The sequence below is a fragment of the Chlorocebus sabaeus genome, chromosome 29, assembly GCF_047675955.1.
Source record: "Chlorocebus sabaeus isolate Y175 chromosome 29, mChlSab1.0.hap1, whole genome shotgun sequence".
In the NCBI taxonomy this organism is placed as follows: domain Eukaryota; kingdom Metazoa; phylum Chordata; class Mammalia; order Primates; family Cercopithecidae; genus Chlorocebus; species Chlorocebus sabaeus.
The window spans coordinates 6,542,377-6,560,673 of NC_132932.1; the positions used below are offsets into that span (position 1 = coordinate 6,542,377).

Consider the following 18,297-nt stretch of genomic DNA (forward strand, 5'->3'; position numbering starts at 1 on the left):
CAGCCTCCCAAAGTGCTGGGATTACATGAGCCAACGCATCCGGCCAGCATTTTATTCTTAAGTCATTTTGAGACTCAAAAGAAAGCCGGAATGAGGAAAAAGCTGATACAAAAAGGAGAACAGCAAACAAATGATGTAAAAGCCCTGATTAAACCGTGCTTGTAGTCTGTACCACTTCTGGATCTTTCAGTTACATGTAAGTTAACACATCCCCTATACAATTTAAGCCTGAGGTAGTTTTCTGTTAGTTGCAACTGATAGTATCCTAATAGAAACAGCTACTATTCTCCAGCTTGCAGTCCAACAGCAGAGATAATGACACAAATAAAAAGTAGATTAAGTAACCAGTGTACAGAAACATATAATGTGAATTTATAAAACAGAGACTACAATGTGGTATTTCAATTTCAAAGTAAATCACAAAGCAGGGAAGAATAAAAGAATAAGTGTTTATTACGAAGCTGGCAAAGAACAAAATATTCAGAATAGTGAGCCAGAGGTTCCTGATGAGCCAAACAGGCCTCTTAGGTTCTCTGGGTAGGACTTAGCATTCACATGTCCTTAAGACTAGCAACTGTCTAAAATCAGAAAACATAGAAGTACCTTTACTATCTGGAAATTAAAAAAATTCAAACATCTATTATGTATACAGTACTGTGCCCCTGGGAGGGTATACGTAGAGAAACCATAAAAAGCCTACAGGTCTTCAAGGAGCTTTTCATTTAGTTAGCAAGAACAGGCATATCACATAGGCATGAATTATACTTACAATATGCACAAACTAGAGGTAACCACACAAAATTTACAATGAGATAGAAAGCACTGATCACAAATATATCAGCTTAATTAGGAAAGCCTTTGTGGGATTAACTACTGAGCAGTCTGAAATGACAGAAGAAGAAAATAGAAGGCAGGCATTATGGATAAATGTGAGAAAAATATGTTAAAGCACGAATGAACAAGGTGTGAGTGAGGAGTGGCAGAGCAGATAAGCCTGGAGAATCCACAGCTTCAGGGACCATCAGAAGGAAAGGGTAGCTGTATTTGTTCTGCTCCTTTCATTCTAGTAAAAAGAAAACTTCAGAATTCACGAAAAATAAGCAGACACTAGATGTTACAAATACACACACACCCACACACTCCTGTATTAATATACATGCAAGGACTAACAAAAACTGAGTGTCTGCTGTGTGCTTAACACTCCTAAAACTCATCCTAATAATCTCATCCTGACAAGACTGCATTCTGAGAAATAAAATGGTTTGCCCCTGGGTCAGATGTGGTGGCTGATGCCTATAATCTCAGAACTTTGGGAGATTGAGGTGGGCAGATTGCTTGAGCCCAGTTCAAAACCAGCCTGGGCAACATGGTGAAACCCCATCTCTACAAAAAAAAAAAAAAAAAAAAAAAAAAAGAACAAGAAAAATTAATAGGACATAGTGGTGTACACCTCTAGTCCCAGCTACTAAGGAGGCTGAGTCAGCCCAGGAGGCAGAGGTTGCAGTGAGCCAAGATCACACCACCACATTCCAGCCTGGGTGACAGAATTAACCCAATCAAATAAAGACAAATTAAAAAAAAAAATCAAAAAACAAAAACGAACAAAGCCTCCAAAAAATTTGAGATGCTAAATAGCCAAACCTAAGAATAACCAGTGTTCTTGAGGAGGAAGAGAAATCTAGAAGTCTGGAAAACATATTTGAGAAAATAACTGAGGAAAACTTCCCTGACCTCACTAGAGATCTAGAAATCCAAACACAAAAAGCTCAAAGAAGACCTGGGAAATTCATAGCAAAAAGATCTTCACCCAGGCACACAGTAATCAGATTACCTCAAGTGAAGACAAAGGGAAGAATCTTAAGAGCTGAGAGGCAAAAGCATCAGGTAACCAACAAAGGAAAACTTATCAGATTAACAGCAGATTTCTCCCCAGAAACCCTACAAGCCAGAAGAGATTGGGGTCCTATCTTTAGCTTCCTCAAACAAAATAATTGCTGGCCAAGAGTTTTGTATCCAGCAAAGTTAAGCTTCATGAATTAAGAAGAGATAAAGTCTTTTTCAGACAAACAAATGTTGAGAGAATTCACCACTACCAAGCCAGCACCAACCAAGAAATGCTAAAAGGAGTTCTAAATCTTGAAACAAAACCTGAAAATACACCCTCCTTAAATCGTAAATCTCACAGGGCCCATAAAACAAGAACACAATGAAAAAAAAAGTATTCAGGCAACAACTAACACATTGAATAAAATAGTACCTCACATCTCAATATTAACGTTGAATGTAAATGGCCTAAATGTTCCATTTAAAAGATACAGAATGGCAGAAAAATACACCAACCAAGTATCTCCTGTCTTCAAGACACTTACCTAACACATAATGCCTCACATAAAGTAAAGGGGTGGAAAAAGATACTAGAAAATCTAGAGGAGGTGGATACATTCCTGGAAATACATAACCTGCCTAGGTTAAATCAAGAAGAAATAAAACTCTGCAGAGAACAATAACAAGTAGCGAGACTGAAATAATAATTTTAAAAACTGCCAACAACAACAACAAAAAAGGTCCAGGACCAGATGAATTCAGAGTTGAATTCTATCAGGCATTCAAAGAACTGGTACCAATCTTATTAAACTATTCCAAAAGATAGAGAAAGAGAAAATCCTCCCTAAATCATTCTATGAAGCCAGTATCACCCTAATACCAAAACCAGGAAAGGATATAACAAAAGTAAACTACAGACCAATATCCCTGATGAGCACAGGTGCAGAAATCCTTAACAAAATAACAGCTGACCAAATCCAACAGCATATCAAAAAGATAATACACCATGATCAAGTGGGTTTCATACTAGGGATGTAGGGGTGGTTTAACATACACAAGTCAATAAGCAAAACTGGCACAGAAGGGACATATCTCAAGGTAATAAAGGCCATCTATGACATTTTTATTGGAGTCAGTAAAGTTCCAGGACACAAAATCAATGTACACAAATCAGCAGCACTGCTATACATCAACAATGACCAAGCTGAGAATTAAATCAAGAACTCAATCCCTTTGCAAGAGGCACAAAAAATTAACACATCTAACCAAGGAGGTGAAAAATTTCTACAAGGAAAACTACAAACCACTGCTGAAAGAAATCACAGATGACACAAACAAATGGAAACACATCTCATGCTCATGGATGGGTAGAATCGATATTGTGAAAATGACCATAATGCCAAAAGCAATCTACAAATTTAAAGCAATTCCCATCAAAATACCACCATCATTCTTCACAGAACTAGGGAAAAAAAAACCTTAAAATTCACATGGAACCAAAAAAACCTGCATAGCCAAAGCGAGACTAAGCAAAAAGAACAAATCTGGAGGCATCATATTATTTCATTTCAAACTATACTACAAGGCTATAGTTACCAGAAAAGCGTGGTACTGGTATAAACACAGGCACACAGACCAATGGAACAGAATAGAGAACCCAGAAACAAAGCCAAATACTTACAGCCAACTGATCTTCAACAAAGCAAACAAAAACATAAAGTGGGGAAGACACCCTATTCAACAAATGGTGCTGGCATAATTGGCAAGCCACATGTAGAAGAATGAAACTGGATCCTCATCTCTCATCTTACACAAAAATCAATTCAAGATAAACCAAAGACTGAAATCTAAGACTTGAAACCATAAAAATTCTAGAACATTGGAAAAACTCTTCTAGACACTGGCTTAGACAAAGGGTTCATGATCAAGAACCCAAAAGCAAATATGATAAAGAAAAAATAAATAGACGGGACCTATTAACTAAATCAAACTAAAAAGCTTCTGCAAAGCAAAAGAAATAATCAGCAAACAGACAACCCAGAGAGTGGGAGAAAATCTTCACAAACTATGCATCTGACAAAGGACTAATATCCAGAATCTACAAGGAACTCAAATTAGCCATAAAAAAACAAATAATCCCATCAAAAAGTGGGCACAGGCCATGAATAGACAATTCTCAAACGTAAATATACAAATTGCCAAAAGACGTGAAAAAATGCCCAGCATCACTAATTATCAGTGAAATGCAAATCAAAATCACAATGAGATACCACCTTACTCCTGCAAGAATAGCCTATTTTAAAAATCAAAACATAATAGATGTTGGCATGGATATGATGAAAAGCAAACACTTATACACTGCTGGTGGGAATGTAAACTAGTATAACCACTAAAGAAAACAGTACAGAGATTCCCTAAAGAACTAAAAGTAGAACTATGGTTTGATTTAGCAATCTCACTACTGGGTCAGAAGAAAAGAAGTCATTACATGAAAAAGACACTCGTGCACACGTTTATAGCAGCACATTTTGCAATTGTGAAAATATGGAACCAGCCTAAATGTCCATCAACCAATAAGTGGATAAAGAAGATGTGATGTATATATGTGTGTGTGTGTATATATGTGTGTATATATGTGTATATATACACACATATATGTGTACATATATACGTACATATATGTATATATACACGTACATATATATATGTACACCATGGACTACTACTACTCAGCCATAAAAAGGAACAAAATAATGGCATTTGCAGCAACCTGGATGGAACTAGAGACCATTATTCTAAGAGAAGTAAATCAGGAATGGAAAACCAAACATCACATGTTTTCACTTACAAGTGGGAGCTAAGCTATGAGGATGCAAAGGCATAAGAAGGATACAATGGACTTTGGGGACTCAAGGAGGAAGGCTGGGAGGGGGTGAGGCATAAAGGACTACACATTGGGTACAGTGTACACTGCTCTGGTGAACTCCAAAATCACTACTAAAGAACTTTTCCATGCAACAAAACACCACTTGTTCCTCGAAAACTATTGAAATAATTTTTTTTTTTTTTTAAATAAAAGGCCCAGGCATGGTAGCTCACAGCTGTAATCCCAGCACTTTGGGAGGCCAAAGTGGGCGGATCACCTGAGGTCAGGAGTTGGAGACCAGCCTGGCCAACATGGCAAAACCCCACTAAAAAAAAATGCAAAATTAGAATAGTGGGGCTGAGCCCAAGATGGCCAAATAGGAACAGCTCCAGCCTCCAGCTCCCAGTGTGAGTAACACAGAAGACAGGTGATTTCTGCATTTTCAACTGAGGTACCAGGTTCATCTCACTGGGGCGTGTTGGACAGTTGGTGCTGGTCTGCGGGTGCAGCCCGACCAGCGAGAGCTGAAGCAGGGCAAGGCATCACCTCAACTGGGAAGTGCAAGGGGGAAGGGAATTCCTTTTCCTAGCCAAAGGAAATTGAGACACACAACTCCTGGAAAACCGGGCAACTCCCACCCTAATACTGCGCTTTATCAAGGGTCTTAGCAAACGGCACACCAGGAGATTATATCCCATACCTGGCCGGGAGGGTCCCACGCCCACAGTGCCTCCCTCATTGCTACCACAGCAGTCTGAGTTCTAACTGCAAGGCAGTAGCAAGGCTGGGGGAGGGGCGCCCGCCATTGCTGAGGCTTAAGTAGGTAAACAAAGCCACCAGCAAGCTCGAACTGGATGGAGCCCACCAGAGCTCAAGGAGACCAGCCTGCCTCTGTAGACTCCACCTCTGAGGACAGGGCATAGCTAAACAAAAAGCAGCAGAAACCTCAGCAGAGGTAAATGTCCCTGTCTGACAGCTTTGAAGAGAGCAGTGGTTCTCCCAGCACGGAGGTTGAGATCTGAGACCAGAGAGACTGCCTGCTCAAGTGGGTACCTGACCCCTGAGTAGCCTAACTGGGAGACATCCCCCACTAGGTGCACATCGACACCTCACACCTCACATGGCTGGGTACACCCCTGAGACGAAGCTTCCAGAGCAAGAATTAGACAGCAACACTTGCTGTTCAGCAATATTCTATCTTCTGCAGCCTCCACTGCTGATACCTAGGAAAACATGGTCTGGAGTGGACCTCAAGCAATCTCCAACAGACCTGCAGCTGAGGGTCCTGATTGTTAGAAGGAAAACTAACAAACAGAAAGGACACCCACACCAAAACCCCATCAGTACATCACCATCATCAAAGACCAAAGGCAGATATAACCACAAAGATGGGGGAAAAGCAGTGCAGAAAAGCTGGAAATTCAAAACATCAGAGCCCATCTCCCTTTCCAAAGGAACGCAGCTTACTGACAGCAACAGAACAAAGCTGGACGGAGAAGGACTTTGACGAGTTGAGAGAAGAAGGCTTCAGTCGATCAAACTTCTCAGACCTAAAGGAGGAACTACGTAACCAGCACAAAGAAACTAAAAACCTTGAAAAAAGATTTGACGAATGGCTAACTAGAATAACCAACGTAGAGAAGTCCTTAAAAGAACTGATAGAGATGAAAACCATAACATGAGAACTATGTGACAAATGCACAAGTTTCAGTAATGGACTCAATCAACTGGAAGAAAGAGTATCAGTGATTGAAGATCAAATGAATGAAATGAAGCGATCAGAGAAGTGTAGAGAAAAAAGAGTAAAAAGAAATGAACAAAGCCTCCAAGAAATATGGGATTATGTGAAAAGACCAAATCTACATCTGATTGGTGTGCCTGAAAGTGACAGGGAAAATGGAACCAAGTTGGAAAACACTCGGCAGGATATCATCCAGGAGGACTTCCCCAACCTAGTAAGGCAGGCCAATATTCAAATTCAGGAAATACAGAGAACACCACAAAGATACTCCTCGAGAAGAGCAACTCCAAGACACAATTGTCAGATTCACCAAAGTTGAAATGAAGGAAAAAATGTTAAGGGCAGCCAGAGAGAAAGGTCGGGTTACCCACAAAGGGAAGCCCATCAGACTAACAACAGCAGATCTCTCAGCAGAAACTCTCCAAGCCAGAAGAGAGTGGGGGCCAATATTCAACATTCTTAAAGAAAAGAATTTTCAAACCATAATTTCATACCGGTCAAACTAAGTTTCATAAGTGAAGGAGAAATAAAATCCTTTACAGACAAACAAATGCTTAGAGATTTTGTCACACCAGGCCTGCCCTACAAGAGATCCTGAAGTAAGCACTAAACATGGAAAGGAACAACAGGTACTAGCCATTGCAAAAACATGCCAAAATGTAAAATCCATTAATGCTAGGAAGAAGCTGCATCAACTAATGAGCAAAATAACCAGCTAATATCATAATGACAGGATCACGTTCACACATAACAATACTAACCTTAAATGTATATGGACTAAATGGTCCAATCAAAAGACACAGACTGGCAAACTGGATGAAGAGTCAAGACCCATCAGTTTGCTGTATTCAGGAGACCCATCTCACATGCAGAGACACATGTAAGCTCAAAACAAAGGGATGGAGGAAGATCTACCAAGCAAATGGAAAATAAAAAAGCAGGGGTTACAATCCTGGTCTCTAATAAAACAGACTTTAAGCCATCAAAGATCAAACGAGACAAAGAAGGCCATTACATAATGAGAAAGGGATCAATTCATCAGGAAGAGCTAACTATCCTAAATATATATGCACTCAATACAGGAGCACCCAGATTCATAAAGCAAATCCTTAGAGACTTACAAAGAGACTTAGACTCCCATACAATAATAATGGGAGACTTTAACACCCCACTGTCAACATTAGACAGATCAACAAGACAGAAAGTTAACAAGGATATCCAGGAATTGAACTCATCTCTGCACCAAGTGGACCTAATAGACATCTACAGAACTCTCCACCCCAAATCAACAGAATATACATTCTTCTCAGCACCACATCGCACTTATTCCAAAATTGACCACATAGTTGGAAGTAAAGCACTTCTCAGCAAATGTGAAAGAACAGAAATTATAACAAACTGTCTCTTAGACCACAGTGCAATCAAACCAGAACTCAGTACTAAGAAACTCAATCAAAACTGCTCAAATACATGGAAACTGAACAATCTGCCCCTGAATGACTACTGGGTACATAACGAAATGAAGGCAGAAATAAAGATGTTCTTTGAAACCAATGAGAACAAAGATACAACATACCAGAATCTCTGGGACACATTTAAAGCAGTGTGTAGAGGGAAATTTATAGCACTAAATGCCAACAAGAGAAAGCAGGAAAGACCTAAAATTGACACCCTAACATCACAATTAAAAGAACTAGAGAAGCAAGAGCAAACACATTCAAAAGCTAGCAGAAGGCAAGAAATAACTAAGATCAGAGCAGAACTGAAGGAGATAGAGATACAAAAAACCCTCCAAAAAAATCAATGAATTCAGGAGCTGGTTTTTTGAAAAGATCAACAAAATTGACAGACTGCTAGCAAGAGTAATAAGGGAGAAGAATCAAATAGATGCAATAAAAAATGATAAAGGGGGTATCACCACCGACCCCACAGAAATACAAACTACCATCAGAGAATATTATAAACACCTCTATGCAAATAAACTAGAAAATCTAAAAGAAATGGATAATTTCCTGGATACTTACACTCTCCCAAGATTAAACCAGGAAGAAGTTGAATCCCTGAATAGCCCAATAACAGGCTCTGAAATTGAGGCAATAATTAATAGCCTACCAACCAACCAAAGTCCAGGACCAGACAGATTCACAGCCAAATTCTACCAGAGGTACAAGGAGGAGTTGGTACCATTCCTTCTGAAACTATTCCAATCAACAGAAAGAGGGAATTCTCCCTAACTCATTTTACGACGCCAATATCATCCTAATACCAAAGCCTGGCAGAGATACAACAAAAAAAGAGAATTTTAGACCAATATCCCTGATGAACATCAATGCAAAAATCCTCAATAAAATACTGGCACACCGAATCCAGCAGCACATCAAAAAGCTTATCCACCATGATCAAGTGGGCTTCATCCCTGGGATGCAAGGCTGGTTCAACATATGCAAATCAATAAACGTAATCCAGCATATAAACAGAACCAAAGACAAAAACCACATGATTATATCAATAGATGCAGAAAAGGCCTTTGACAAAATTCAACAGCCCTTCATGCTAAAAGCTCTCAATAAATTCAGTATTGATGGAACGTATCTCAAAATAGTAAGAGCTATTTATGACAAACCCACAGACAATATCATACTGAATGGGCAAAAACTGGAAGCATTCCCTTTGAAAACTGGCACAAGACAGGGATGCCCTCTCTCACCACTCCTGTTCAACATAGTGTTGGAAGTTCTGGCTAGGGCAATCAGGCAAGAGAAAGAAATCAAGGGTATTTAGTTAGGAAAAGAAGAAGTCAAATTGTCCCTGTTTGCAGATGACATGATTGTATATTTAGAAAACCCCACCGTCTCAGCCCAAAATCTCCTCAAGCTGATAAGCAACTTCAGCAAAGTCTCAGGATACAAAATCAATGAGCAAAAATCACAAGCACTCTTTTACAAAGTAACAGACAAACAGCCAAATCATGAATGAACTCCCATTCACAATAGCTTCAAAGAGAATAAAATACCTAGGAATCCAACTTACAAGGGATGTAAAGGACCTCTTCAAGGAGAACTACAAACCACTGCTGAGTGAAATAAAAGAGGACACAAACAAATGGAATAACATACCATGCTCATGGAGAGGAAGAATCAATATCATGAAAATGGCCATACTGCCCAAGGTAATTTATAGGTTCAATGCCATCCCCATTAAGCTACCAATGACTTTCTTCACAGAATTGGAAAAAACTGCTTTAAAGTTCACATGGAACCAAAAAAGACCCCATATTGCCAAGGCAATCCTAAGTCAAAAGAACAAAGCTGGAGGCATCACGCTACCTGACTTCAAACTATACTAATGGCTACAGTAACCAAAACAGCATGGTACTGGTACCAAAACAGAGATATAGACCAATGGAACAGAACAGAGTACTCAGAAATAATACCACACATCTACAGCCATCTGATCTTTGACAAACCTGACAAAAACAAGAAATGGGGAAAGGATTCTCTATTTAATAAATGGTGCTGGGAAAATTGGCTAGCCATAAGTAGAAAGCTGAAACTGGATCCTTTCCTTACTCCTTATACGAAAATTAATTCAAGATGGATTAGAGACTTAAACGTTAGACCTAAAACCATAAAAATCCTAGAAGAAAACCTAGGTAATACTATTCAGGACATAGGCATGGGCAAGGACTTCATGTCTAAAACACCAAAAGCAATGGAAACAAAAGCCAAAATTGACAAATGGGATCTAATTAAACTAAAGATCTTCTGTGCAGCAAAAGAAACTACCATCAGAGTGAACAGGCAACCTACAGAATGGGAGAAAATTTTTGCAATCTACTCATCTGACAAAGGGCTAATATCTAGAACCAACAAAAAACTCAATCAAATTTACAAGAAAAAAACAACCCCATCACTTCTCAAAAGAAGACATTCATACAGCCAACAGACACATGAAAAAATGCTCATCATCACTCACCATCAGAGAAATGCAAATCAAAACCACAATGAGATACCATCTCACACCAGTTAGAATGGCAATCATTAAAAAATCAGGAAACAACAGGTGCTGGAGAGGATGTGGAGAAATAGGAACACTTTTACATTGTTGGTGGGACTGTAAACTAGTTCAACCATTGTGGAAAACAGTGTGGCGATTCCTCAAGGATCTAGAACTAGAAATACCAATTGACCCAGCCATCCCATTACTGGGGATATACCCAAAGGATTATAAGTCATGCTGCTATAAAGACACATGCACACGTATGTTTACTGCGGCACTATTCACAATAGCAAAGACTTGGAATCAACCCAAATGTCCATCAGTGACAGACTGGATTAAGAAAATATGGCACACAGACACCATGGAATACTATGCAGTCATAAAAAAGGATGAGTTCGTGTCCTTTGTAGGGACATGTATGCAGCTGGAAACCATCATTCTCAGCAAACTATTGCAAGAACAGAAAACCAAACACTGCATGTTCTCACTCATAGGTGGGAATTGAACAATGAGATCACTTGGACACAGGAAGGGGAACATCACACACCGGAGCCTATTGGGGGGAGGGGGTAGGGGGGAGGAATAGCATTAGGAGATATACCTAATGTAAATGACGAGTTAATGGGTGTAGCACACCAACATGACACATATATACATATGTAACAAACCTGCACGTTGTGCACATGTACCCTAGAACTTAAAGTATTAAAAAAAAACAACACACTAGAATAGTATTTCTACTTTTCTCTAAAATAATTGTATCTCTAACATCTGAAACATTTCAAAAATTTTCTGGGTCTCTGAACAAGCTGTTTGTCCCTGGGTGAGTTATTTGACCTCCTTAAGCCATAGTTCCTTAAATTGAGGAAGGAGGTAGTAACATCTCTTGTAGAGTTCATGTATTAAGTAATAAAATTCATGTAAGAAAACAACAATAGTTTCTCGTATTTACTAAAATCAGCTAGTGCTATGTGGACCTCTGAAAAGGTGATGATCATGTCTATCTCAAATTTGAGCCAAACTCAGAAGTATATATCTGTTAGTTACGTACAGATTTCCTATGTGCTAAAATGCTATTAAGGACTTTCCATGAGTAAATATTATTACACCTTTGGGAGTCATTAAATAAAAACTTATGCTAACACGCTAACACACACACACACACACACACACACACACACACAGAAGAGAAGAAAAATTAGCAGGGTATGGTGGTGCATGTCTGTAATCCCAGCTACTAGGGAGGCTGAGGCAGGAGAATTGCCTGAGCCGCAGAGGCGGAGGCTGCAGTGAGCCGAGATCGCGCCACTGCACTCCAGCCTGGGCGACAGAGTGAGATCCTGTCTCAAACAAACAAAAGAATTTCTGAGCTCCAGATAATTAGTGTGGTTTTTTTCTTCCTTACCCCCACCTTCCTCTTGTTTCTTCCAAAACGTTTACCAAGTGATCCACTCAGTTTTAATTCATATGTATGATCTAATTTTGCTGTGGGGACTGGTATTTCAGTTAACCTCATGAGGTTATTTCCTGCATTCTGCTTTCATTATCTTGAAGGGGTATGTATTAAATCCTTTCCACACCCCATAGAGTAATTTCCTGCATCCTGTTAAGCTTCAGAAAGCAGTACAGTTTAAAAAACAACCACTTCACCAGGCCATCCTGTGGAGTAGAGATCATCTATGAGTTGGATGGAGGTAATTGCTAAGCCAGACATTTGAAAGATTAAAAATATTTAATAAACAATTTTATTCAAAAATAGGAAGGTTAAATAGAAACTTCATTTTGCATAACCAGTATGAGAATGTCAGATTAATAATTTTTTTAAATATACAATGGCATGAATATGTGTTCTGATTCTGGTATTATTTAGAAGAGTCTTCTTTACTTGATTTACACTCAAATCTGAAGGAGAAAGTAGAATTTCCTCTCAAAGACATAAAATGATGTAAATATATAATTCAGAGCCACACCTCATCAAGAAGCACAAATACTATTTTCCCACGTGCAGTCTACGGTGCTTTAGATAGATATGACACAGTGGTAACTCATGAGAAGCAAATTTCAAGAGTAAGAGGGGACCTAAAAGTACAGTATTTCTTGGTGTAAAGTCAGGAGTCAGTAGCAGATAATGAGTAAAGGATGATGTAAGTGTTTGGTAACTTGCCAGGCTGAAGCTAAGAGAACCTCCTATGCATGACTTGTTATTTTGTAAAGTGCAGTGATATATACCCTAATATATACCTTCTTACCTCCAGCTCAATTTTTATCACAAAAATGAAGACATTTTTCAGATAGACTTCCGAGGTAAACACTTTCAGTTTATAACTCATCTTGTCACAGTTTACAAATCTAGGAACTACAGTATCTATTCTAAATGAATAAATCCAATTTAATGTTGTTAAAATGTGTTTCCAGATTTCAAGGTAATTTACTATCCTAACACAAATGTGAAAAAAATGCTCTTAAGCAAACTGCATACCTATGCCTTCAGAAACTTAATAGAACTTGACCTCAATTACAGTCCTATAGCTATAAGATAGGTCAGTCAATTCCATCAGTCTGGCTCATATTCCAAAATACAAATCACATCAGCTGAAACAATGCACTCAAGTAGCTGGCAAGTACTCTGTGTCCTTAGATACTACTCTTCTAGGGTTAAACTGCCGACAATGATGTCATTCATGTTTCATTATGAATTCATTTCAGAAGTCCAAACTGATATGCAAACTTCAAAGGATTCTGAAAAACTCATCCAAAGCAAAGTTCAATCATATTTGGCAAAATTGTCATAAAATTTGACATTCAGCTGATTATTCAATAAACAAAAATACATTTTAACAGTTATAAAATTATGTCATTTGTGCAAAGAACTGCTTGAGGTTTCTGAAAGTAGAAAAGATCACAGGGCTGCTTCAAAGGCAGTGAGTTATCGCAACTTATCAAACTCCTTGTTCTACTCTTTACCCCCTTCTCACTACTGCACTTGACTAATCTAAAATAAAATAAAATAAATAAATAAATAAGATCACAGGTTTTGAAATAACTGAATGCATATATACCTGATTCAATGAAATTTCCTGTAAAATGGACAACATGGATCCTGTCCAATAAAAATTTATAACAAAAATAGGTAATGCTCATGGGGTCTGCTTTTCTTTCTGAATACTGTATTCCCCATCTCAATCCTACGTGGTCAGCCCCCAAAAGGGAACATATCTTCTTCTCTTCCAGAAAATTCAGCATCTTCATGAAACATGAATGCTGAAGCAATACAACTTCAACTATCACCTCCATGTGAATGACTGAAAACTGGGTTTCTGCTTTGTCCTTCCTAATTTCCAGTCCATATTCAATAATCTGGTGGCCACTTTCACCCAGACATGCTGCTGTCATCTCAACTCAGCTTGTTCTAAAGACTTCTACTACTGCTGGCTTCCACCATCCCACCCCCACCTTCAGAGCAATCAAGCTTTCTTTGTATCTTTCGCCTCTTTCATCTCTTCTTTTTAATTGCCAATGCGCCTGCTACAATGCAAACCCTTATTTTACCTTCATTCAACCCCAAATAACTCCAAGAGCATCCTGAGTCTTTCTATGTCTAGTACCATATATGTTTTTTCTCTTTCTCAACATGTTTTTAAAAAGTGAAGTTGTTGGATATCTAAGACTTTATTTTATGCTTGATATTTAAAAGTGTGCCCAAAGTAAAAAGTCCCCAAAGTCATTTGAACTACAGTATAAACCGAGTATTAAATATAAACTCCCAGTAGAGAAATACACCTAGTAAATCATAATCAAACAAGCAAATTACCTCTATGAAAGATGTATACAAATTACAATATGTACAAAGCTGCCAAGTTTTATTTGCACAGATGACAAATGGAAAACAAGTTATAAGTAAAAATAAAGAAATGTTCTAATTTACTACAATAAAGATGTTATGACTGTAGAGGTAACTGTATTAATACAGCATCACAGAATTAGAGTGAAAAACCCTTACAGTCCCACCATCTTAACTTTAAGTATTATAATCTCTTTGGATTTTTCCTTTTTCGTTTTCCATGCTCGTATTTTTTGCTCATTTTAAATCATAACTAAAAAGAAATTCAGTTGAAATTTCATTTACTTCATTTTCATATTGTTGAATATGTTGATTTCTTCCTATTATTCATTACTACAAATAAAGTTGCAATGAAGCTTTGCTTATTCTAACTTACCTCTTCAGGAAAGAGTCCCAAAAATGGGATTAGTGGGCTTGGAGGTATAAACATTTTTATGACAACTAAAACATCTTGCCAAAACCTTTCCAGAAAGATTGTTACTAATTTACAATGCCACAAAAGCATGCATGAGACCATCAGTTTCACCACGCCTTCATTAGCACTGAACATCACAATAAAAAGTGCTAACAGTTGTGAATTAGTAAGCAGCAGTAGTATTTTATTGTTTTGTCATTTTAATTTGAATTTCATGATTACTACCAATGATGAACAACCTTTTAAGTTTTAAAAATACTAGTTAGGTTTCTTTTTTGAATTGTATATTTTGGTACAATTAAATGCCCATTACTAAACATTCCCCTATCTGTTGCTTGGATTTTATCTTACTTTTTTCCTCTGGAGAATGAGGAACATGTATTATCTCGTATAAGAAGTCTGGGGGAAGAGTAGTCCCAGACTCAGCTGCTTCAGCAGCTCAACACTGAGGGCCACCAGCTTTTCACTTTATCAACCTTGGCATTTTGACCTGTCATCTTAAACTGACTTGTCTCATGATCTCAAGACGGGTGCTGAGTTCCAGCTGCCACATGCAGACAACAATGTCCAAAGACTCAAAGGCTACCTATACTTTGTGTGTGAATGTGAGTGTGAGTGTCTATAAATTTTCTCTCTGGATTTTGGAATAGTATAAATATCACAAAATATACATTATTTTCTCTTATAATTTAAAAAGTACCTTTATATTTGTTGTTACAGTTCCTTTACCATTATATCTAGTGTACTTTTTATTTTCAAAACTGTTTTCTTGCTAATGTAACACATAAACAGCAAATGTACAAAACAAAAACGTATAGGTTAAGGATTTATCACAAAATGAAGATCCATGTGACCACCATTCAGATTAAGAATACTGCCAGAACCCCAGAAGTTTCCATAATTGGGCCCCTAAAATATTCCCATAGTCCCACCTACCCAAAGTAACCACTATTGTGAATTTTACACTAATTTCTTGGTTTTTCTTTATGGCTTCGCCATCTGTCTACACAAGCATCCCAAACACTGTAGTTTTTTTAGCCTGCTTTTCAAACTTTATATAGATAGAATCCTGAGTATGTATCTATCTTCTTTAATTCATGTTTGGTGACATTCATCCATGTTGAGAACTGCTGTGGTTTCATTTTCATTGCAGTATAATATTCTTCCATATGAATGTACTCTCTTATATTTATCCATTCTACTGTTGATAGAGATCTGTACTATTTCTAGATATTGACTTTAACATAATGTTGTGCACATTCTTTTACATTATCTCTTGGTACTCGTGCACAAATCCATTTCTGTACAGTACATAAGGAGGAAAATGCTGGGTCACAGAATACACATATCTGCAGCTTAGGCAGATAATGCCAAATGACTGCAGCAACTTGTACTCCCATTACCAGTGTATGAGTTTGTGCTTTTTCATAGCTTTGTCAATATTTGGAATACCATCTATTTCATTTTAGCAGTTCTGGTGGGTGTGCAGTGTTCTCTCTTTGTGGTTTAATTTTGCATTTCCATGACTACTGAGACTGAGCATTTCTTCACATTTATCAGACGCTTCTTTTGTGAAGTGCATGTGTTCTCACGCACGTTTTCAAAGTCGAGTTTTCTTTTTCTTATCCATTTGTAGGTATTCTTAAAAAAAAAAAACCCTCTCTATTGATTGTATATATACTATATATATTCTCCCATTCTGTCTTGCCTTTTTACTCTCTTTACACTGTTTTTGATGCACAAAGTTTCCAATTTTAACACAAGCAAATCAATCTTTCCATTAGGCTTTCTTTGGTTTCTTATTCAAGAAGTCTTTCCCTTTCCTGAGTTTGTTCAGTGCTTTAAAAGTCTCAAGGATGCCTCTTCTTTCAACAGTACATGGGCCTGAAGTATTCCAGCTTTAGGGAAGCAGGCAGAAGAGGCAACAAAAATTAAAATATGAACAAGGCAATATGGAAGACTCGTCTATAAACAAATTATGCTTTTGAAAATGACAATATTGGTAAAAATGATATGGTTTAAAGGTAACACAAAACTCTCTGGAACTGACCTATCACAAGTTTCTAAACTAGAGCTGATACAGTAAGTTATTACACATATACAGATAAAACATTTAAAACGAGTAGAACTTGCAACTCATGCTTATAATATAGAATAAACATTCTTTTCCAGTATACAACACAAACAAAAATTGAGCATATGCTGGCCGATTAAAAAGTATCAGCAAATTTCAGAGAATTTAATCACATAGAGGTAAGCTATCTGGTAACAAAACAATCTGGTTAGAAAGTAATATCTAAAAGATAAATAGAAAATCCCCAAGTATCTGAAATTAAGAAATATAATTCTAAATAACTTACAGGCTAGGTTAAAAAGATAAAATGGAAATCAGAAAATATTTTGAATAGAATATTACTGAAAACATTCCATTTTATTAGTCTTTTAAATAATCAGTATTTGTTTTGTTAATTCAATTTATGTTTTTCTATATCAGTATCAATATTTGTATTTTTATGACAACTGAAACATCTTGCCAAAACCTTTCCAGAAAGATAGTTACTAATTTACAATACCACAAAAGCACGTATGAAATCATCTGTTTCACCATGCCTGAAATGGAAAATTTTCTATTTTCTATTTCAATGCTTTATCTTTATAATTTGGTTCTACCTACTTTAGGTTTAATTTGCTGTCCTTTTCTGACTTTCTGAGAAGCAGGTTTAGTTCACCATCTCCCAGTCTTTTGTTCATAAGGTTTAAATTTCTCATAAAGCACAGCATTATCTGTATTCCACGTGAGTTTTATAGGCCTTCCCAATTTGTGGCTTTTTTGTCGGTGTTAGTTTTGAAAAATTCTCAGTGATGATCTCTTCAAACACTGCTTCTGCCCATTTTCTCTGACTTTGCTTCCTGGGACTTCAATTTAATGTATGTTACTCCTGTTTATTGCATGCTCTGGGTCTTCTTTTTAATTTTCCATTCCTCTGTGTCTCCAAAATTCTGGATAATTTTCTTCTATCCTATCTTTTAGTTTCTTAATTCTTGTATTTGCTTTGTCCAATCTGTTATTAAGCTCATCTGTTAAGTTCTTAACATTACAGGTTTTTTTGGTTCTAAAATTTCCAATTTTTTAATACATTTCAGTTCTCTGCTAAAATTCTCAAATTTTTTTTTAATACCCTTGAACACAGTAAACACTATTATATTAAAGTCAAAGTCTGTGCCTAATAACTCCAAATTCTGGAGTTCCCAGGAGGCTGATTCCATTGTTTATTTATTTCTGCAAGTTTTCATTTGCTTTATTTGTGTGTGTGCCTAGTTCAGCTTATGTGCCAAGTTAGAAATAATAAGGTCTGAGATGGTGTTTTATTCTTTTATTTATTTATTTTTGAGACAGAATTTTGCTCTTGTTGCCCAGGCTGGAAGGCAGTGGCATGATCTCAGCTCACTGCAACCTCCACCTCCTGGGCTCAAGCGATTCTCCTGCCTCAGCCTCCCGAGTAGCTGGGATTACGGGCGCTTGCCACCACCCCCGGCTAATTTTTGTATTTTTAGTAGAGATGGGGTTCTGCCATGTGGGCCAGGCTTATTTTATTCTTCCAGAGACTATT

At 37.4% G+C, this 18,297-nt stretch overlaps 1 protein-coding gene across 12 annotated transcripts in view; it reads right to left on the bottom strand.

Moving 5' to 3' along the window:
* Window positions 1-18,297, bottom strand: part of MEF2A (myocyte enhancer factor 2A) — a 162,537-nt gene that overhangs the window by 28,047 nt on the left and 116,193 nt on the right. The window contains exon 8 of one of the 12 annotated variants that reach the window (XM_073012973.1): window positions 16,376-16,570. The exons of 10 other annotated variants lie outside the window; for them this stretch is intronic. In XM_073012973.1, the coding sequence (XP_072869074.1) occupies window positions 16,467-16,570 (104 nt within the window). In that variant the 3' untranslated portion in view covers window positions 16,376-16,466. Of the gene's footprint in view, window positions 1-16,375; window positions 16,571-18,297 lie in introns of those variants that run through there. One more of the 12 variants, XM_073012974.1, reaches the window with a different exon arrangement.